At 37.7% G+C, this 22,250-nt stretch overlaps 1 protein-coding gene across 1 annotated transcript in view; it reads right to left on the bottom strand.

Moving 5' to 3' along the window:
• The window catches only part of ITFG1 (integrin alpha FG-GAP repeat containing 1), a 242,720-nt gene that overhangs the window by 55,974 nt on the left and 164,496 nt on the right, over positions 1–22,250 (bottom strand). Inside the window, exons 13-14 of the mRNA XM_008248375.5 lie at positions 18,927–18,970; positions 1,226–1,304 (exon numbers count right to left, since the gene is read on the bottom strand). Of these exons, the coding sequence (XP_008246597.2) occupies positions 1,226–1,304; positions 18,927–18,970 (123 nt within the window). The remainder of the gene's footprint in view (positions 1–1,225; positions 1,305–18,926; positions 18,971–22,250) is intronic.

Consider the following 22,250-nt stretch of genomic DNA (forward strand, 5'->3'; position numbering starts at 1 on the left):
ATAATTAAAATGGCCACTGCTGTATTTATTGTAGTTTGGATCTAACCTCAGTTTGCCAATTGTCAAAAGCAGATACCTGTTTTGTTTAGATTGCATTTCCTTTTATTATTTACTTAAATGTATAACTATGTTTTAGTGTCTATTCCACATGAGTAGTTTAGAATGTAGTATTAATTGTATTTCTAATTTCTAGTTCTTTCTTCTATGATGAACTTAATTAATTAATTTACCACTTCACTCCTTTTTCAAGATAACTCAAGTAATTTCTCCCAATTTCTATTACTTCAACTGAAAAATAAGAATAATGAGTTCATTCCATCACAACAGGGATTTGTAAAGAATTCAAATATTAGAGGCCGGCACTGTGGCGTAGCGGGTAAAACTGCCATCTGCAGTGCCGGCAATCCATATGGGCGCCAGTTTGAGTCCCGACTGCTCCACTTTTTTTTTTTTTTTTAAGATTTATTTATTTATTTGAAAGTCAGAGTTACACAGAGAGAGAAGGAGAGGCAGAGAGAGAGAGAGAGGTCTTCCATCCACTGCTTCACTCCCCAGGATGACTGCAACAGCTGGAGCTGTGCTGATCTGAAGTCAGGATCCAGGATCTTTCTCCGGGTCTTCCCACATGAGTTCAGGGGCCCAAGCACTTGGACCATCTTCTACTGCTTTCCCAGGCCATAGCAGAGAGCTGGATTGGAAGTGGAGCAGCCGGGTCTTGAACCGGCACCCGTTTGGGGTGGTGGCACTGCAGGCGGTGGCTTTACCCTCTACGCCACAGTGCTGGCCCCTGCTCCACTTCTTTTCCAACTCTCTGCTGTGGTCTGAGAAAGCAGCAGAAGATGGCCCAAGTCCTTGGCCCCTGCACTCGCATGGGAGGCCCAGAAGAAGCTCGGATCAGCACAACTCTGGCTGTTGCTGCAAATTGGGGAGTGAACCATCAGTCGGAAGACACCTCTCTCTCTCTCTCTCTCTCTGCCTCTCCTTCTCTCTGTGTAACTCTGACTTTCAAAATAAATAAATCTCCAAAAAAAAAAGAATTCAATATTAACATTTTTGTTTTGAGGACCTTTTGTTTTCTGCCAGCGTAAATCTACAAAAAGACTTAGTGTGTATAAAGAGATTTTTATTAAAGAGAGTGAAAACATAATTTGTGTCATCAGTTTACCTTAACAACGTATTGACCACAGGTCCCTTTCTACATTGTGTACATTGTATGTGGTCTTACCTGAGCCATTTTTCAGATACCCATTTGCATCTACAGTTGTATACATGATATAAGGTCCAGGTTGATTCACACCAAAGGGCTGCAATAAAAAATGAATAGTTAAATCTTGGAAAGTAAGTGAATGACTTGAAGTTTAACATTTTTACAAGTAAATACTACATAGTTTCTTAAAGAACACTGCCATAAACAGACAATGCTTCAAAAGAAAACTCAAATAATAGAAAATTACTAATAAATGATTTGATATTTATATTCAATTAGCTTATTATTTTAACTGGCTATTTCTAAGGCCTAATATTGTGTGTTCTTTGTAAGGGTGAATGTTTTAAGCAAAATCTTTTTTTTTTTTTTAACATTTTTGGTTCCATTCAGAATAGAACTACAGTAGTTTTATTATGACATTTCTGTTGAATATTGTATATTGCTTTTCCCTTCAGGGAAAGTTAGTTGATATTTGCCCAGTAAAATATCAAAATAAATAAAATACATGTATCATAATTACAACAGAATTAAAAATACAGCTGAGTAGTTTCACCACATTTAACCTGTTACACATTTAGAGAATACATAATTTTCTAGTTAAGAAACATCAGACACTTTGACAGAGCATAGTTATAATGGTAAGGTTTATCTCCAATTTGTATATTGTTTCCTATTTCTGGAACGTTCCTCAGTTCTTCAATGAAATGATATATTTCTTCTCTTTAGAAATCAAAGCTAATTAAATTGCATATAAAGAAGTCAGTGATGCATTGATGATTTTTTAAAAAAAATTCACAAAAGTATTGAAAACGAGCTTGGTAATGAAGTATTTTTATGTAGAAAGATGAATGTTACATTTTGTATCATATACTACCTTCATAAGAGAATTACTAAAATTTTGTATCTGTATTCCTTTTTCACAAATGGACAAGGGAAAGCATTGTTCTTCTTCTTCTTCTTCTTTTTTTTTTTTTTTTTTTTTTTTTGACAGGCAGAGTGGACAGTGAGAGAAAGAGACAGAGAGAAAGGTCTTCCTTTTGCCGTTGGTTCACCCTCCAGTGGCCGCAGCTGCTGACGCGCTGTGGCCAGCGCATCGCGCTGATCCGAAACCAGGAGCCAGGTGCTTCTCCTAGTCTCCCATGCGGGTGCAGGACCCAAGGACTTGGGCCATCCTCCACTGCACTCCCAGGCCACAGCAGAGAGCTGGACTGGAAGAGGGGCAATTGGGACAGAATCTGGCGCCCCGACTGGGACTAGAACCTGGTGTGCATGCGCCGCAGGCAGAGGATTAGCTTACTGAGCCGCGGCACTGGCCTGAAAGCATTGTTCTTTAGCTAACCAGTTTTAAAGACAACCACAGACAGATGAACAGAAATTAAGCTATGGAATTATCTTCTTCATGAAACTATTATTTTGGAAATAGTTTTATAATAAAAATATGTTGAAAGACATTTCAGTTTCCCTTTTTTGGTGAATGAAATCCCCAAATGTTTATGGGGACTAGCAACCCAGAGGCAGAACTGCTGAGTCATATGATATGTGCTGAGTCATATGATATGAGTCATATGATATGTCCACTATGCTGAGCAGTGCCTTTCTCCTAAAGTGGTATTACCACTTTCCAGCAGTTCGTGAGAGGTCTCACTGCTTCACATATTTAGCAACTATCACTGTGAATGTGGAATACACTTCCTAATAATTTTTTTTTTTTTTTTTACTGATGGAGTTTGTGGGCTCAAAAGGCTACCATAGCCTTGGCAGCTCATGACAAGAGCCTTGGGTGATCACTGACGTCAAAAATAAGAGTGTCAATTGTTAAACCAACAACAGGAGACACTGTGTACTTACTCCCCATGTAGGACCTCTGTCCTTAGTGAGTTGTACTATGAGAATTAATGGTAAAACTTGTCTTCAAACAGTACCTTATACTTTGTGTGTCTGTGTGGGTGTAGACTGTTGAAATCTTAGTATAGACTTGGTCTTCTGTATGTAAAGATAATTGAAAGTGAATCTTAATGAAGAATGGGATGGGAGAGGGAGTAGGAGTTGGGATGGGAGTTAGGGTGGGAGGGCGGGTATGAGGGGAAGAACTGTTATATTCCTAAATCTGTACCTATGAAATCTGTATTTATTAAACATAAGCTTTCTAAAAATAGGCAAGACACTAAAAAATTGTTTATATCTCTTCTAGGTCTGTGTCTTTGGAACAAAATATGCTGTTTTATACTTTAATGTTGTTTCATTATAGGGAGGCTTGGAGATGATATTTAGGAGATTATGTTTTTCACTACCTTATAACCTCTAATTTATTTTATTATAGATAATCTAGTCTACATACTGGAAGATAGGTTTAAGGGGGTATCACATAAGGAATTTCTTTTATTTTTAAAAGACTTGTTTTCTGAATTATTTCCTCTAGTTTAAATATTTATGCACACATCTAAATTCCTTGATGTGAATCTTGGAAAGTTAATATTCCAGGAGCCCAAACTATGGAAATATCAATGAGCAGTGATGACAACATATTTGTGAAAATAACAACTTCTTTCTCACAGGTCTCTGGAAATAGTTCACTTAATAACTGTTATGGACTGAACATCTACATCCCCTAGAATTCATGTTGAAGCCTTGATCCCTAATGTGATTGTATTTGGAGATGGGGCTACTGGAAGGTTCAGGGTTAGATGAACTCAAGAAGGTGGGGCCCTCATGATGGGATTAGTGCTCTTATAAGAAGAGACACCAGAGAGTTTCCTCTCCCCTCTGTGCTGACAACCAAGGACAGGCAGGAAGAGCACATATGGTGAGAAGCTTTTTTGCCTGCAACCCAGCGAGAGAGCTCTCACCAGAATCCAACATACTGGGAAATTGATCTTGGACTTCCAGGCTCCAAAACATCAAGAAAATACATTTGTGTCGTGTAAGCCACCTGGTCTATGATATTTGTAAGGCATCATGAGCTAATGAATGAATTCAATGCCTTGTCAGCTGATTCTATGTATTTCCTGTCCAGAGACTATTTTAAGTATTGGCTTTCCAAATTATGCAAGTAAGCATGCAGTCTTTAGAGTTGAACAATCTAGGTTCATATTTCTCTTCTTCCACTTGCTTCCCATGTGACCTCAGTTTTCTCAAATTAGGGATAATCATGGTGTCTGTATCAGAGGATTGCAGTGAAGATGAAGGGAGTAAATAAGTGTTAAGTGCAGTAATTACCCCTTGTCCTTGGGAGATATACTCCATGGCCCCTAGTGCATGTCTGAAACTGTGGATAGTACAAAACCCTATATATACAATGTGTTTTCTCCTATACTTACATACCTGTGATAAAGCCTAAATTAGATACACTGAGATTAACAACAATAATAAAGTGGAACAATCCTAACAATATTGTATAACAGAATTTATGTGAGTATATTATTCCCCTCAACATGTACTTTCTGGTTTGCTTTTTGAGCGTGTGTGGGTTCCTTGCCCTGTACTCTTATGCCTGACTTTATCATATGGCCTACTGCACTGCTACAGCCTGCCAGTGTTCTTCTGCCCCTCCATGTTTTATTCTCTTGTGCTTCCTTTGCACTTGTAGAAATGTAAGTTCTGTTGAGCATCTTCTTCCAGAACACTGGCAGATACAATCTTTCTAGTATACTTTATATTTTTCAGTCCAAATCTATTCCTGACTATGTAACCATCCCTTACTAGCAATAAATGATTTGGTGTCACTCATTTTAGGTAATCCTTTGCTGAAGTCTTCATACAGTCTCAGTGTTTTCTGGTGCAACATGCTGGCCATATTCAATTTGAGTAGGTTTTCTGTTCATTCTTCTACCCGCTTTTCCATCTTAACTAAGCATTTATCATGCTGTGGTCGTAACTTTTATATTTTCTGATGCCTCAGCAAAATGAGCAGGGATTTCTTAAACATATAAGAATGTATGTAAGGATGTATTTTAAAGTTTTTAACTGATACATAATTATACATACTTACAGGATATGGTGTAACAATTATACAATATATACAATGTGTAATGATCAGAACAGGGTAATTGGTATATCCATCACCTCCAAAATTTTATCATTTCTTTGGTTGGGAACATGCAAAATTCTCCCTACTAGCTATATTACAAATATATCATTAATTCTTGTCAACCATAGTTATCCTGCCGTGCTAGAGAACAGTAGGAGCTAGTCCTACCCAGCTGCACCCACTGTACTCATTAACTATCCTCTCTTCATCCTTCCTAACTCTTGTTTCTGTTTTTATGAGATTTTTAGGTTCCATATGCAAGTGAGAACATGTAGTATTTGTTTTTCTGTACCTGAATCATTTCACTTAATGTAGTATCTTCCAGTTCCATCCATGTTAATTTCTTAGGGCTGAAAAATATTCATGTATAACACATTTTTCATTATCTGTTAATCTGTCAATGGACACCTAGGTTGATTGAATTTCTTCACTATTGTGAATAGTGCTGATATAAACAAGAGTGCAGATGTCTCTTTAACATACTAGTTTCAATTCCTTTAGATAGGTCCCTAGTGGTGGGATTGCTGGATCCTGGAGTAGTGCTATTTCTAGATTTTGAGGAGTCTCCACACTGTTTTCTGAAATGGCTTGCTAGAAATTGTTATTTATCTTTTTTATAATTTATCATTTTGATAATAGCTGGTCTAAATGGAATGAGGTGATACTTCATTGTGGTTTTGATTTGTATTTATCCGATTAGTGACGTTTAGCATATTTTCATATAGTTATTATATATAGTTGTTATCCATTTGTATATCTTCTTTTGAGAAGTGTTTATTCAGGTCATTTGTACATTTTAAAATCGGATTATTTGTTTTTATTTTTTGCTATTGTTTGAGTTCCTTTTATACTCTGGATATTAATTATCTCTTGTCAGATAAGTTTATAAATATTTTCTGCCTTCCTGTAGGTTTCTCTTTACTCTATTGAATCCTTCACTGTATGAACGTCTTTTAGTTTGAAATAACCCCATTTGTCCATTTTTGCTTTTGGAGTCATATCCAAAAAACATTTTCTGCTCAGACCAATGTTCTGAAGCACTTCCCCTATTTTTTTTTTTTTCTGGTAGTTTCGGGTCTTACATTTAACTCTTCAAACTAATTTTGAGTTGATTTTTTATGTGGCAAGAGATCATTGGAAGGGTGTCTATTTTTTTTCTTTTGTATATGGATGTACTTTCCCAACATCATTAATTGAAGAGACTGTCATTTCTCCAATGTATGTTCTTAGTGTCTTTGTCAAAAATTATTGGATGTAAATATCCAATAATTACTTCTGGATTCTATTTGGTTCCACGATTTATGTGTTTTTATGTCAGCACCATGCTGTTTTGGTTCCTATAGCTTTGTAATATTTTGAAGATACTGTGATGCCTTCAACTTTGTTCTTTTTGCTGAAGACAGCTTTGTTTTGTGGTTCCATATGAACTTCAGGTGTGGTTTTCTATTTCTGAGAAGAATGTCATTGATATTTTAATGTTGTCTGTATTAAATCTTAGATTGCTTTGAAAGTATAAACTTCTTTATCCTTTTCCACAATTTCATGGATAGACAGCTTTGTTCTTTTCACAGATGTTAACAACTTCAGTATGTAATTTTTTCCCTTATTGAGTTGAGAACTCTCACCTTTTCATTCAGAGGAAGCACATATAGCTTCTTTTTGGCATATTCAAGTTGCCAGCCTCACTAGTTTAGCACTCTGGAGCCATTATTAAAGGTTACTTGAATACAAGCACTGTGATACTGTGACCATTGATATGATTAGAGATGACTACTAAGTAGTTAGATGAATAACTTATACAATATGGATACATTGAACAAAGAGCTGACTTAATTCCTAGGCAGGAAACAGCAGGACAGTACAAGATTTTCATCTCATTAGAATGGTGTGCAATTTGAAACCTAAAAATTGTCAATATCTGGAATTTTCCATTTACCATTTTCAGCTGACCACCGGTAATTGAATCCACAGAAAGTGAAATCAGGGATTAGGGGTACCAGAGTATCTAGATCAGTGTCAGGCATACAGTAAGTGCTCAATGTAAGTATATTCTTTATTTTGGCCAAATAAGTGATTATCTTTGTATTAGATTATCATAAGGTTAACTACTTAGTATAAATCATTCTGACTAAAACCAGAAACATTTCTGAAGTTTATCTTCTAACTTTTAAAAACATAGTATAGCATTTTGAAGTTATGGGAATAATTTATTTGCAAGAACAGATGTTTAGAAGGTAAAATTTTATTTGTGAGTATATAAAATTGCTTTGTAAAAATAAGGTTATTAGTTTTCAGTAAAACCCTTTTCTAAAAATCCAGTGTGGGGGTTTCTCAACCTTTAACATGCAACAGAATCATGTAGAGGGGTTAATAAAATACAGATTAATTTGCTGCACTCCTGGATTTCTGATTTGGCCCTGGAGAGGGTCAAGGAATCAGTATTTCTTACAAGTTTCCAGGAGATTGTGATGCTAGTGGTCTGGTGATTCCTCTTTGAGTGTTATTGGTCTACTCAGATTACATCTTTTATGTCCTATAAAAATCAGTAGCCTGATAGGGGATTTAGTGTAACCTAAGCCTCCTTATAGGATTGGATATCACAGAATACAAGATAATATAACCATTAATTTAGCTCAATGGCTAAGAAAAGATTTGAAACACTTTTCATTTTTCTCAGTTGCTTTTAGTGATATAAAATTTTTTTTTCTTTTTAGTAGTCATGCTTAACCGGTACTATTCAATGGAGTTAACTGAAGGTTCACAGAAATGAAGGCACTTACAAAGAAAGATTAAGATTAGGATAATTAAGAAGCTTTCTGAATTGTGTGATACATATGCAAATGTAAAAAATTTATTTATGTAGCTTTAAATTGTATGACCTTAAAGTATATATTGTATAACTATTTGCATATGGCCAACATGACATTAGCACACTCATTTTCCATGTCTAAGTATAAGATAGAACAACATGACCTTTCTCTCTTAAGGGCAAAGTTCAGGTTGACCTTCAAGATAGCTAGGTACATAAATGAAAAGTGGAATCTTGGAATCTTGTTGGATTGTCTGTGAGAGCAGAATTGCCTTTCAAGCAAAGAGTCAAATGGAATATACCACCAAATGTTAGTTATTTCAGCATTAAATAATCTTTATTAAAATTATAAGTAAATTTTAAATTGCAATTGACCTTTAAAAATTGTAACTGGGTTAAATCCAAGGTAAACAGAATAAGCTGTAAGTGCAGACCAGTCTTAGTTTCAGCAACAGAGTAGTTCAAATCAAGGAATCCTGAAGGTCATTCAGGATCACCAAACAAAGAAAAAGCCATTGTATTTTGAAAGAAACATAGAAAGAGTTTATAAACAGTATAAAGAGTGTCTCAGAAAAGAAAGCTATCTGATTAAATGGGTAATTATGATGTCAGCTTGAAGAATTCAAGAGTACTGTTCATAACACACAGAAAATCAGAGAAAGGGAGTAATTTTTATACTCTACTGCAGTTGTTATTCTGGAAGTTAACTTTTTTCTGCAAAGACATAGGTAACATTTAGGCTCTGTGGTCCATGAGGTCTTATGTTACCACTACTTGACTCAGATGTTGTATGGCAGCAGCCATAAACAACATGTGAGTGTGGTGATGTTCCACTTATTTTTTTTTTAATCACTTATTTTTTTTTAATCACAAAAATGGGCCAAGAGCTAGATTTGGTTCATGAGCTGCAGTTGTTTGGCTCCTGTTCTACCTAACAGAAGTAGTAATAAGTCAGAGATTTTTATAAACTTCTTTAAGAAGTAGTTTTACCTGATACAGACTTACTGATTTTTAACATAAATTTTAAATGCTAATGATATGTTTTAATGTTTAAAGTGTTTTCCACATTCATGGAGTAAGGAAAAGGGACTTACTATATATTGGTATGCTTTTTGAAATATATATTTATATATATTTGAAAGGCAGGCAGAAATATTCTATCTTGATTCACTCTCTAAATGCCTACAACAGCCAGCGATGGGACAGACAGAAGCCAGGAGCCCGAAACTCAATCTGGGTCTATTTGTGGGTGGCAGTGACACAAGAACTTGAGTCATTACCTACTGCCTTCTAGGGTACACATGAGTAGAAAGCTAGACTTTGAAACAGAGTTGGGACTCAAACCCAAGCACTGTGATATGAGATGCAGGCATCCCAACCAGCATCTTAACTGCTTTACTGATTGTAACTTTTAATAATATATAAAATTAACAATTGCTTTTAACTTTATATATTAAGTGGATAAATATGGAGCTCATCAAGATTTCATGAGATAAATGCTTCTCTCTTATGTGGTTAGACATACAAGTTCTTGATCCGAACAGAAAAAGGCTCAAGATTTTTCTCCTTATCTATAGGCAGTAGGATCAGGCTGAGTTTGTGTGGCTACACATGAACCTGGTGCTGTCTTTGGAGGTTCAGTTTCCTCTGAATTTTCCATCAGGTTTGAGGATGCAACCTGAGCCAGTGCTTCTATGTTAGCTACACATCCCTTAGAGAATGCTTAAAGACTTCATCTCAATGAGCCGACTGCACCATAGTTTCTATGCTGCTAAAGCGTTTTACTCCATCCACCATTTGTTCTTTGCATCCGCGCATTCTTTTAGAATACAATGAGGTGGCTCTGTAGATATCTAGTTTCCTGTGTCTCCTCGTATAACTGAACATTTGGTTAGAGAAAACCAAGGAGTATAAGTTGTGCTTGCCAATCTAGTTCATATTCCACGATTAAGACATCCACCTTCATTTCTATGAGTAAAGAAGGGATGCTAGCTTTCAATAAAACAGGAGTAGATACCAAGATCTGGGTGTCTTAAAGAACTGCACTGTGTTCTACCTTTGCATATAATTTACCCTTTTATTATACTCAGAATAAACAAGAGCACAATATGGCTGTGACAAAACAGTAGATTTAAACTATGGAAAAATGTAAAATTCAGCTCTTGTAATGACAGATATGAAAACACAGATAACTATAAGACATGGTGACAAACATTTTGGATTAACTTTGAAGTGTAAGCACCTTTTAGAACAAATTAAAACCTGAAGAGTAATTTTCCATATGCTGGGGCACAATTCAGGTTGGTAGTCTGAGGCACTAGGATATATTTTATGTTGAGCAATGAAAAGTTGAGAAGGTCACATCTGTGCAGAGTAAAGCAATAAAAACGGTGCCAGGAATCAACAGTTTCGCAGTGCTATCGCAACCAGCAACTTGTCCAGAATTCTGGGCTGTCTGCACTGAGGTACTCCTTCAATGAGCAGTTCACAAATTGTACCCAAAGAACTAAGAATAGACAGATCTCAAAAACAATTATCAAAGAACCTCAAAGAATACATTCCTCTCCCCGCCCCCCACGCCCCCGACTCCAACTCACATGGAGGAGAATCAAGTTTAAAGTCAAACTGAATGGATGTGGATAACTCCAACTGTCTAGGTCTGAAATTTATATGTATCTTTGTAGTCTAAGTACAAGGAATTCTTGCTCAATGAAATGAATACACACTACAGTTTCTAACAAAAAACAACAATGTTTTCTCTTTGAATTTTTCTTAATCTGGAATGTATTTTCATGGAAAATGTTCAGTGAAATGACAATAAATTTTCATGACAAGAGATTAAGATATTAGCTATTCCAATGGATACAGAGCACTGTATGCAATTATTTAGCAAATATATCTTTTTTTGTGAAAATCGTAATACAAATTTCTCCCAAACTATCCTATACTTCTTTTTAAAAGTCACATTTGGGGACAGGGTCTAGCAAAGTGGTTAAACTGCCTCTTGAAACACCAGCATCCCATCATGGAGTGCTTGCTCTGAGTCCCAGTTTCTCCACTTGGATCCAGCTTCCTCTTAATGTGCTTCCTAGGAGGCAGCAGATGATGATACAAGTACTGCCACTCACATGGGAAACTAAGATGGAGTTCCTGACCCTTGGCTTCAGCCTAGCTTAGCCCTGGCTGTTGTGGGCATTTGTGGAGTGAACCAGTGGATGGAAGGTGGCTCTTTCAAACACAGTGAAAATAAATTTTAAAAAGTCATGTCTGATACTTGTTTAAAAGAATTATGAGAAGTTAAATTAAAAATATTAATGTCAAATTTTTCATAATATAAGAGAAAAGGACTCTCATTGACTCCCTTTGTGATTCTAAGATGTGTCACACTGATGTAATGCAGTTTGCTGTATTATACAGATTTACCTTTCCCTCTGTATGCCTATTTGTTGATATGAAATTGGGGTTAGAATACTCACTTTCTTCACAGACTGTTTTTTTCAGTAGCTTGATCAAATTTTGCTGGTTTCTATGTCCATGTCAATTATCTGATTATCTAAGGATTTGTTTCTAAGTTTGGGTTCCTACAAGGGAGCTCAAATACATTCTACATCATTGGCTCTGGACAGCAAAACAAAACTGGAAGAACGTATCAGGCATATTATATAGGAATAATCAATATTATGTATGATTATATGATATAAATTTATGACTAAAATATTAGAAAAATAACTTTCATAGTATGGGCTTTATTTTCTCAAATGTAACTTTTGTTTATCCTACTGATTTTTGAAATAAACACTCACTGGCATCTTTCCATACCTGTGTTAATATTAGATCCATTGCCCAATCTAGTTCAATATTAAATTTTTATATTGTTTATTACTCCCTTTTTCAAAACAAATTCAATAAATTATTTGCTTTAATTTTAGTTATTTCTTTATGAAAATTGCAAGACATTTTACCTTTGACCAAAGTAAGTAAAGGACTATAAAAAACATTCAAATGCAGAAAATATTTTTCTACCTTTGCTATGAAAATCGTATTGCCATTGTTGGCAGTGAATGGAAATGCAAAGTTATAATTGAAAAGAAAATAATATTTTAGGGAATGTCAAATAAATAAACAGGTTGTAGTTAATAAATATTTGTTAAAATTATGCCTGGTATCATTTAATGGGTGGGTAAAACAGTACCAAGTCAGAAAACTCACTTAGCCAAAATAAAAACAAAGAAATACATTTGGCTTGAACTTTGTCAGCTAAGGGTAAGGAATAATTAGTAGAAATGAGGGGCAAGGGAAAGAAAAGGTCACTGAGACAAGGGACACGGGAAGAGGAGTGGACTTTAGTAGGGAAACCCCGGATTGCAGTTGTGGAGGTCCCTGTCAGGTGTCAGGTACTCAGAAAGAAGCTCTGGTGAAAAGAATTACCAAGTGACAGAGAAGCCACAACCTTCACTGAGGGAGGAAGGCCAAAGAATGCCTTTTAATGAAAGTAAAAGAACCACGACATTAGTTGAGTCTTTAAAGGACCAAAAAAAAAAAAAAATCAGGAAATAGGAATATAAATATTCTCTTGACTCTCAGATATTTATATGACAGCTTTCACTAAAATGTTGATATTTTCATTAATTTGTGATGAATACTTTAAAAGATTTGCCAGATAAGAAAAGGCAGGTGACAATCAGACTTCTTGTCTAATCTGAAAGACACATGGAACTCCAGCATTTCTCAAATAATAGGAACTTACTATTCTTACTGATACAGGGACATTATACGGGCAGAGGAAAAACAACAGTGACAAACAATAGCAACTATATTCTTTGAGTGGTTTATTGTGTATTAGGCCTTAGTGTGATTTACCTAGATTAATTCCTGCGATTTATCAAAGCTTTAGGAGTTAGGATGGTTAGTATGTAAGATGTATACATTCTGATTTCCAGAACCGGCTGAATACGTAACCTTGTAATATAAAGACTGTAATTTGAATGTGTCTTGTGATTAAGGATTTTGAGATGAGGAGATATATTGAATTATCAAGGCAGGCCTAATGTGATCCCAAAGGGCCTCATAAGGGAATGGAGGAAGGCAGGGTGGCTACGCTGCTGGCTTTAGAGCTGGAGGAAGGGGCCACAAGACAGGGACCATAGGCAGCCTCGTGAAGCTGGAAATGGCAAGGAAAGAAATTTTTCCCAAAGCCTCAGAAAAGAAATGCAACCCTGCTGAAGTTCAATGAAACAGTTTAGACTTCTAATCTCCAAAACTCTTTAGAAGAGAATAAATTCGTCCTGAGTTAAGCCACTAAATGGGTGATAATTTGTTACTGGAGCAACAGGAAGCTAATAGAAGTTGTTACTTTCATATTAGTTTTTTTTTTTTTTTCATTTTAGAGGCATGGTATATGAAGCTTAACCTAAGTTAAAGAATTTTCCCAGTTATTGTAGATAAAGAAATTCACATTTTACATACCATTTTTTTCTTTTCTTTGAAATAGGAGTTGGATGTTAGGGGAGAATAGAAAGGCTATTAAATAGCCCTTCTGAAGAATAAGAGTTTCTGGTCTGATATGTAAGGTTATTGCTTAGAAACATACATTACAGTATTTAGAGAAAAGAAGGTTTGATGGATTTACCTTAAAATACTCTTTGGGGGGATATGAGTGGTAGGTTAGGTAAATTAAGTTGAGGGTATGGGTGAAATAATATTGGATATACAAATACATTGCTGAAATTGGGTTGCAGTTTAGGCATATGGAGTTTTATTATACTAGTCTTTACAGATATTAAATTTATTTTTTTGGGGGGGAGGGCAGCATTGTGGTATAACAGGTAAAGCTTCTGCCTACAATGCCAGTATCCCATATTGGTGCTAGTTCAAGTCCTGGCTGTTCCACTTCTAATTCAGCTCCCTGCTCATGACCAGAGAAAAGCAGCAGAAGATGGCCCCTGCCACCCATGTAGGAGACCTGGAAGAAGCTCTGGGCTCCTGGCTTTGGCTTGGCCCAGTCCTGGCTGTTGTGGATATCTGGAGAGTGAAACCAGCAGATGGAAGATTTCTCTTTGTCTCTCTCCCTCTATCTGTAACTCTGACTTTGAAATAAATAAATAAATCTTAAAAAAATTTCCTAATTGAAAAAAATTAAAAAATTAAGAGAAATGAATGCTATAAAGGAAAATATACTGCTAGAAGCTATGGAATTACATAGACAAAAACTTTTTTGAAAAATATCAACAAAGATAAAAATGCAAGGAGTTTCTTTTTTCTGTTGTGATGTGTCACGAAATTGGAAGTTGTCATTCCTGTCTTTTGATAATAAGAAAAAGGTCAAAGAAGCTGAAAGTCAGCAACTGTTCTTAGATCCATTAGAGAACAGGGGTCACAGTACAAACTGCTACTCTGAACACTGCCAAGACAAACAGGTGAGAATGGAGAATCACAGCTTATATGTAGCAGAAGCTCAGGAACAAAAGGTTGAGCAGTGCGGGTATGAACTCTGAAAGTATAACTGACAAATTGCTGGTAGTTCAGTGTGGACCTGACTCAGTGTTCAAAACTCTGTAGGGATGGGGAGAGGAAGGCTTAGAAGAACCACCACATGGAAACTTTTGTCAGTTTGACCTCCAGAAGGTCCTCTTAGGTTCTCACTGTAAAGACTGGAGAAAAATACCTTCATAGTTCCAGTAGGGGGAGGGGGAACTAACCATTCTGAAACATGCTCAGAGCTTTCTGTTGTCTTTCACAATAGCCTGCCCTCAAGGAAAACTATTTATCAAGATATTTACAAAATCCTAACTGACCAGAAGAGAAGAGAAGTACCACCTCCAGTGCCTCTAGACTTCCAGTCTCAAGGAAAGCTGGGAATGAGAGCCGAAGCACTTGTGACGGTCACAGCCCAGAGACAAGGCTCACTCACTAAGACTGGGAACAGATAGGGCTACAGAATACTGCTCTTACCCCCACACCTACTGTACCACCATATGATCTGGGCTCCCATTAACAGAGGATTACAGGGGAAATAATTACAAGCATCAGAACCTATTTAAAAATGTAGTTTGCAGGGAAACATAGAGAGAGGAGATACAAATCAGGACCGGAGAGGGTATTTTTGCCTTTGATATCACAGCTACTGCAACAGTATATCATTGCATTCCTAGTCAGATAAATACAACACTTAACACTAAAGGCCAATCTATCTCAGTTCCTTTCATATAATACATCATGCTCAGATTTCAAAAAAAAAATTATAATGCATGCTAAAAGTCAACGAACCCACCCACCAAAACCAGCCTGAAGAGACAAAGCAAGCATGAGAAATACATTCAAATACGACAAACTATGGAATTCTCAGACCAGGAATTTAAAGTAACTGATTAATATGCTAAGAGCTCTAATGGAAACACTAGACAACATGCAAGAACAGATTGTTAAGGTAGGGGGAAAAATGGAAGCTCTATAAACCAGATCAAAAGGAAATGACAGAAATAAAAAAGCAACACTGTAGCAAATAAATGAAGAATGTCTTCAATGGGCTCACTGGTAGACCAGACATGGCAAAGGAAAGATTCTAAACATGAAAGATTCTGAGGTTTTCAAAATGGAAATGATGGAATCTGGGTGGGATGAGTACCTGAGCAGTTCATTCCTGTACCAGCCAGTCACCTACACCAGGGGCAATATATAGCCAGCAGAACTATAAAGAATATCATAGGCTGTATAGTTTCTCTCTTGGTCTGATGCCGGGTCATACGCAGTGTTAACACTTCCTACTACAATATAATGTCAATGAATATGAAGAAGCACCACTTTTTCACAAGTGGACATACACATGGTGCATTTGTTTCTCTTAAGTTGTGATGAAACTGTAATCTATGATGTCAGTGAGGAAGGAAAATGATATATGCAAAGGGTAGTTTCACACGATGTTAATGTCAAAGAATGCTGTAAATATATGCCTGTGAGGCGGATGTGTCACCCGCAGAAAAACGCAAGGTGCTGCACTGTGAGCACAGTCACTGTAAGAGCAGCTCTGTATGCTGGACTAAGCTCCTATGACTTCTCAATGATTTTGGTCTTTATAAGAATCAGCTTATACTCAGACAAGGAGAAGAGAAGCATTACGGATCTTAGAAGCTGCTGTGGTTGGGTGTGGTTCCCCAAGGGCTCATTGTGACTGAAGACATGGTCCACAGGGAAGTGATATTGGAAGTAGATGTGGACTTTTAAAAGGTGGTACCTGGGCCGACACTGTGGTATGCAGTGGAGAAAGCTGCAGCCTACAGTGCTAGCATCCCATATGGGCACCGGTTCAAGTCCCGGCTGCTCCACTTCTGATCCAGCTCTCTACTGTGGCCTGGGAAAGCAGTGGAGGATGGTCTAAGTCCTTGGGCTCCTGCATCTACATGGGAGACCTGGAAGAAGCTCTTGGCTCCTGGCTTCAGATCAGCCCAGCTTCAGCCGTTTGGGGAGTGAACCAGCGGATGAAGACCTCTCTCTCTCTCTCTTGCCTCTGCATCTCTGTAACTGCCTTTCAAATAAATAAGAGGTAAATAAATGAAAAGCAAGGAGACAGTAGATTGAGAGAGCTCCTACCCACACTGGCTTATTCTACTAATGCTTAAAATGGTTGGAGCTGAGCTGAGGTTAAAGCCAGGAGTCAGAAACTTAATCCAGGTCTCCCATCTTGGTGTCAGGAAACTCATTACCTTAGCCATCATTGCTGTAACCCAGGGTCTATGTTAGCAGAAGTTACAGTCAGAAGCCATAGGTGTGTAATGAACCTAGGCACTTTGCTATGTGACACAGGCATTTGAACAAGCATCTTAATCACTAGTCCAAAAACTTGCCCTTGTCAGGTATTTTGCATTAGTAATGCAAAACTGACTAATATAGAATTATAATATGCTTCTGAAATACAGCTTTGCCTATCAAACCGAGTTAAAATGAGTGAATTCAGGGCCTGCGTTGTGGTATAGCTGGTTAAGCTGCCACTTGCAATGCTGGCATCCCGTATCAGAGTCCGACTTTGAATCTCAGCTGCTCCATTTCCCAACCAGCTTCCTGTTTGTTAACGTACTTGGGAAGGCAGTGGAAGATGGCACAAGTGCTTGGGCCCCAGTCTACCCACGTGGGAGATGAGGAAGGTTTTTCCCTTTGTCACTCTACCAAATAAATAAATAAAATGTATTTTAAAAGTTGAGGGTGCTTAATTTCAACTTTATAAAGTTCTTTGCACAACCACGAAATCAAAGAGCCATACAATAGATATGGTCAATTAGACAAAGGAAGAGGAAGAAAGGATCTGACTGTTTTATAAACTAGGCAGATAAGTCCTGAATAACCAATCTTTCATTTTTTTAAAAAAGATTTATTTAGTATTTGGAAGGCAGAGTTATACAGAGAGAAAAGGAGAGAGAGAGAGAGGGAGAGAGAGAGCGAGCTTCCATCCTCTGGTTCACTCCTCAAATGGCTGAGACAGCATGTGCTGGCCCAGGCTGAAGTCAGGGGCCAGGAGCTTCTTCTGGGTCTCCCATGTGGCTTCAGGGGCTCAAGGACTTGGGCCATCTTCTGCTGCTTTCCTGGGCACATTGGCAAGGAGCTGGATCAGAAGTAGAGCAGCCAGGTCTCAAACTAGTGCCTATATGAGATGCTGGCATGGCAGACTGCAGCTTAACCTGCTGAGCTACAATGTCAACCCCTAATCTTTCATTTCTGATTAATCACATCTCTATATTTATGATATGATATGCTGTAGTGGCTTTTCTCTTTAGATTCTCCCTTTCGGACTGAGACAGGAAGTGCTGGCTGCTGAGAGTCATAGCTGGATTCCTACCTACAAATTGTTCTCAAAGGGAGCTGCCTTGTATAAAGTATAACTCCTTCCTGAGAGCTGGCTGCATGTAGGTTCTGTTTAATGTACAAAGGCCTGCCCTCTCGGCCTCAGTTCTGACCAATCTGAATTACCATCCTAGTGTCAGAGCTGCTTGTGCATCACAGACCAACTTCTGACAATGCAGCTTCCTCAGTATTTCAGAGGTGTTACTGCAGGTTGAATCCAGGAGCATCCCTAGGTATGTTTCTACATGTGTTAAATATGGCATGTTTCCCAAGTATACGTAATGGAATGTTTCCCAATTATACATAATAGTGGTAATGTAGTGCTTTAAAGATATAGTAAGAATATGAGACTATAACGAGAACACTTAGCTGTGTGCTGCATTTCTAATTTAATAGCTCTGTGACTGGATAATTTAACTTTCTGAGCCTAGGAAACAAGGTTACTAAAGCAGGTGAACAAACCCAAGCAGGTCCTTGTTGTCTTTGTTAATAGACACACACACACAATTTTCTCTCTCTTTCAAATATAATGTAGTATTCCTTAGCAAACTTTAGATGAGCTGGCTACTTCAAAAAACCATGCCTCATTATTTTCACATTTTGTTATTTCATTAGACAGCAAGTTGATATTAAGGTTATATCAAAAAAAGTAATTAATTGCCTAATATCTATCGCTTCAACTTGTGCTCTATAATAGGTACACAAAGATGATATGATTCTTGATCTCAAGGGGTTATAGTCTAATGTGAAGGGTCATGTAATCTAAACAAGTGTGATCAAACACTAAAAATGCCAAAATGTCCAGAAATAATGGGACAAGTGGTCATTCTTCCAAGGATATCAGAAAAGGCTACACAAAGAGGTTACCTAAATGGTGTGAAATATTTTAGGAAAAGTACTTATAGTAAGTTTTCTAATGAAAGACACATTAATCACTGCCAAATAATAATAATGACTTGCTTATAACTTTTAACAATTATTTTGTGTATATCTATCTGTCATGCAGAGAATTTTTACAGAAACATTTATAACCAAGAATTAAGTTTACTTACTGTTATCTTACGAGGACAGTCATTGGAGCACAAACCACTAAGAACTGTGGAAAAATAAAGAACAGGCTATTATTACTGTTATAATGTGGGCTGATATGTAAAGTAAACTCTAATTTTGTCCCTAAATCCATTAATATGCTCGATTGATCCATGATTACAAGCAGAAACAATTTCAATTTCTTTAGATCTGAGTGTGGGGAGCAACTGAGACTAGACTAAGTTACTGGAATTAAGACTTATTCTATGCATCTGCTCTCCCACAATATGGCGCTGAGAGAGAGACCAAACAACTTCTACACAGCTGCCTCCAGTTCGACCAATAACCTGCAGGAGCTGATCCTGCTCGTGATTGGAGGAGAACAGCATGCTCGGCGTGTGGGTAGCAGAGTTGGGATTGGTGGAAGAGGACTATAAAGGAGGAGAGAGACAACATGCACCAGGAACATCTGAAGGAACACCTGAGGAACATCTGAGCAGCCTCCGAGAGAGCCGGCCGGCAGTGAGCCGCTCCTCCGCGGAAGTGGGGAAAGTGGCGGGGGGAGGGAGGGTGCCGCCCCCTCCACGGAGGTGGAGGGGCCGGCAGCTAACCCGGGACGGCATCGTTCCTCCGCAAGTGGGGGACCGGCAGCTAACCCGGGAAGGACCAGCAGCTAACCTGGGAGGGACCGGCAGCTAACCCGGGAAGGGCCGGGCAGAAAGAACAGCGCAGGGTCTAGTGTCGTTCCTCCGCGAATGGGGGAGTGACATCTAAGCAAGTTAAATTTCTCTTATCCACTTCATGCCAATATTTTAGAAGTGTTTATTAAGCTCCTAAGATGATGCCATTTTGTGTATATAAGTAAGGTAATTACTTTTATGTGTGTAGGTAAGGTAATTAATTATGGTTATGTCACACCATAACCATTGTTGATTCCATTTTCCAAATGGTTAAAGTCCAGGGATGACTTACAATCTGACAGAGGTGCAAAATACAAACCAATGACAATGTATACTGAAGGGGCCGGTGCTGTGGTGTAGTGGTGTAGTGGGTAAAGCTGCTGCCTGCAGTGCCAGCATCCCATATGGGTGCTGGTTCGAGTCCTGACTGCTCCACTTCTGATCCAGTTCTCTGCTATGGCCTAGGAAAGCAATAGAGGATGGCCAAAGTGCTTGGGCCCCTGCACCTGTGTAGGAGACCCAGAGGAAGCTTCTGGCTCCTGGCTTCAGATCGGTGCAGCTCTGGCCATTGCGGCCAATTGGGGATTGAACCAGCGGATGCAAGACCTATCTCTCTCTCTCCTCTCTCTCTCTCTGTGCCTCTGCCTTTCAAATAAATAAATAAATCTTAAAAAGAGGGAAATGTATACTAAGAATAACAAGTAGAATACCTAGCACTAAACTGTACTTTTTTCATTTATATAGTCAAAGTTTCTGGGTCAGTACTTTTAATTACCCTTAATAGCTATTACGGAGAGCATAATTGTAAAACAATTTTGAAATCCATGCATAAGAGAAGTCTTCAAAAATTTATAGTTTATGAAAAACCTGCATGATTTCAAACTTAAATGAACTTATCCTTCTAAAAATGTTTTATTTACTTATTTGAGTGGCAGGTAGAGAGAGTGCGCACCAGAGAGAAACAGAGAGCTCCTATCTGCTGGTTTACTCGTCAAATGCCTGCAACAGCTGGGGCTGGGTGGAGGGCAAAGCTGGATGCTGGGAATGCAATCCAGGTCTGCCACGTGGGTGGCAGGAACCCAACTACTTGAATCATTGCTGCTGCATCCCAGGGTCTGCATTAGAAGGAAGCTGGAATCAGAACCTGGAGTTTGGAACTAATTCTAGGCACATATTAACTGCTAGGCTAAATGCCTGCTCCCCAAACTTATCTTTTAATTCTATCTTACATGATTTTTTTTTGGAGTACCTTTGTAGTTGTTCAAGGAAGGAAAAAGACAGATTATTCAATAAATAATACTGGATAATTAATTCCTTAGAGGAAAATAAATGTAGAGTTTTCCTCGCAACATAAAACTTACATTTGGGAAAGACACATAATAAAAAAACTCATACTTCAATAATAAAAATACAACTCAACTGAAAAATGCACAAAGGTTCTGAATAGACATTTCTCCAAAGATACACACATGGCCAATAAGCTCATGCAAAGACACTGAATATCATTAGCCATCAAGGCAATGTGAGTGAAAAATACTGAGAAGACACGTCTTTGTTCATTGCAGCATTATTCACAATAGCCAAGAGGTGAACCCAACCCAAATGTTACTGTCAGATGAAAGAACAAATAAAATAAGGTAGGCACATACAATGGAATATTATTCAGTCTTAAAAAGGAAGGAAATTACATCACATCTTACACATGGATGAATCTTGAAGACATTATAATAATGAAACAAGCCAGTCACAAAAGGAGAAATACAATCAGCCCTCCATTCTCATCTTTTGCACTTATGGATCCAACCAAATGCCAATCAAATGCATTAGGAAAACAAAACAAAAACAAGAGCCTCTGTATCTGTACTGAATATGTACAGGCTTTTTTTGGTCATTATTTCTTAAAACAACCTAGTACTACAACTTACACAATATTTACACTGCACTAGGTACTACATAAATAATCTAGAGATGATGTAAGGTATACAGGAGGACGTGTGTGGGTTGTATGTAAATACTATGCCTTTTTATACCACAAAAGCAGGGTTTGGATAGCTGAACACTGGAAGATTCCTGAAGGATGCCACTCATGAAGAGGGCATGCAAGCTCTGAGGTCCCACCCACCTATCTTGCCCTTTATAACCTTATCCATTTGACTGCTTACCTTTTAAAAATTTTTTAATTTATTTTTATTAAATTTATTTATTTTTATTTATTTATTTGAAAGACAGAGTTACATAGAGAGGTAGAGACAGAGAAAGAGGTCTTCCATCCGCTGGTTCACTCCCCAGATGGCTGTAACGGCCGGAGCTGCGCTGATCTGCAGCCAGGAGCCAGGAGCCTCCTCTGGCTCTTATAGCAAGACTCTGAAGTACGTGTAATTGTCCATACCCCTCTTCTTCCTTTTCCCCCTCTTCAAGATGAACTGAAGCGTGGGCACATACTTTATTCAATTTACAAGTGAATGGGACTCTTTTATAAGACAGTGTGGCCACTGCTTTTAATAACACACTAACTCATTTAAGGAACACATTATTCTACTGAAATGGAAGATGGGAAATTGATTAACCATTGGGTTATTTTCTATGTAAGCTAAAATGTCTGTGTTTTGTTTAGCATAGTCAAGAGTACTTACTCTAAACTATACCTAGTATCTTTCATTTTATATA

Source organism: Oryctolagus cuniculus, chromosome 18, assembly GCF_051225735.1.
Source record: "Oryctolagus cuniculus isolate XC-2025 breed Fujian yellow rabbit chromosome 18, ASM5122573v1, whole genome shotgun sequence".
NCBI lineage: Eukaryota > Metazoa > Chordata > Mammalia > Lagomorpha > Leporidae > Oryctolagus > Oryctolagus cuniculus.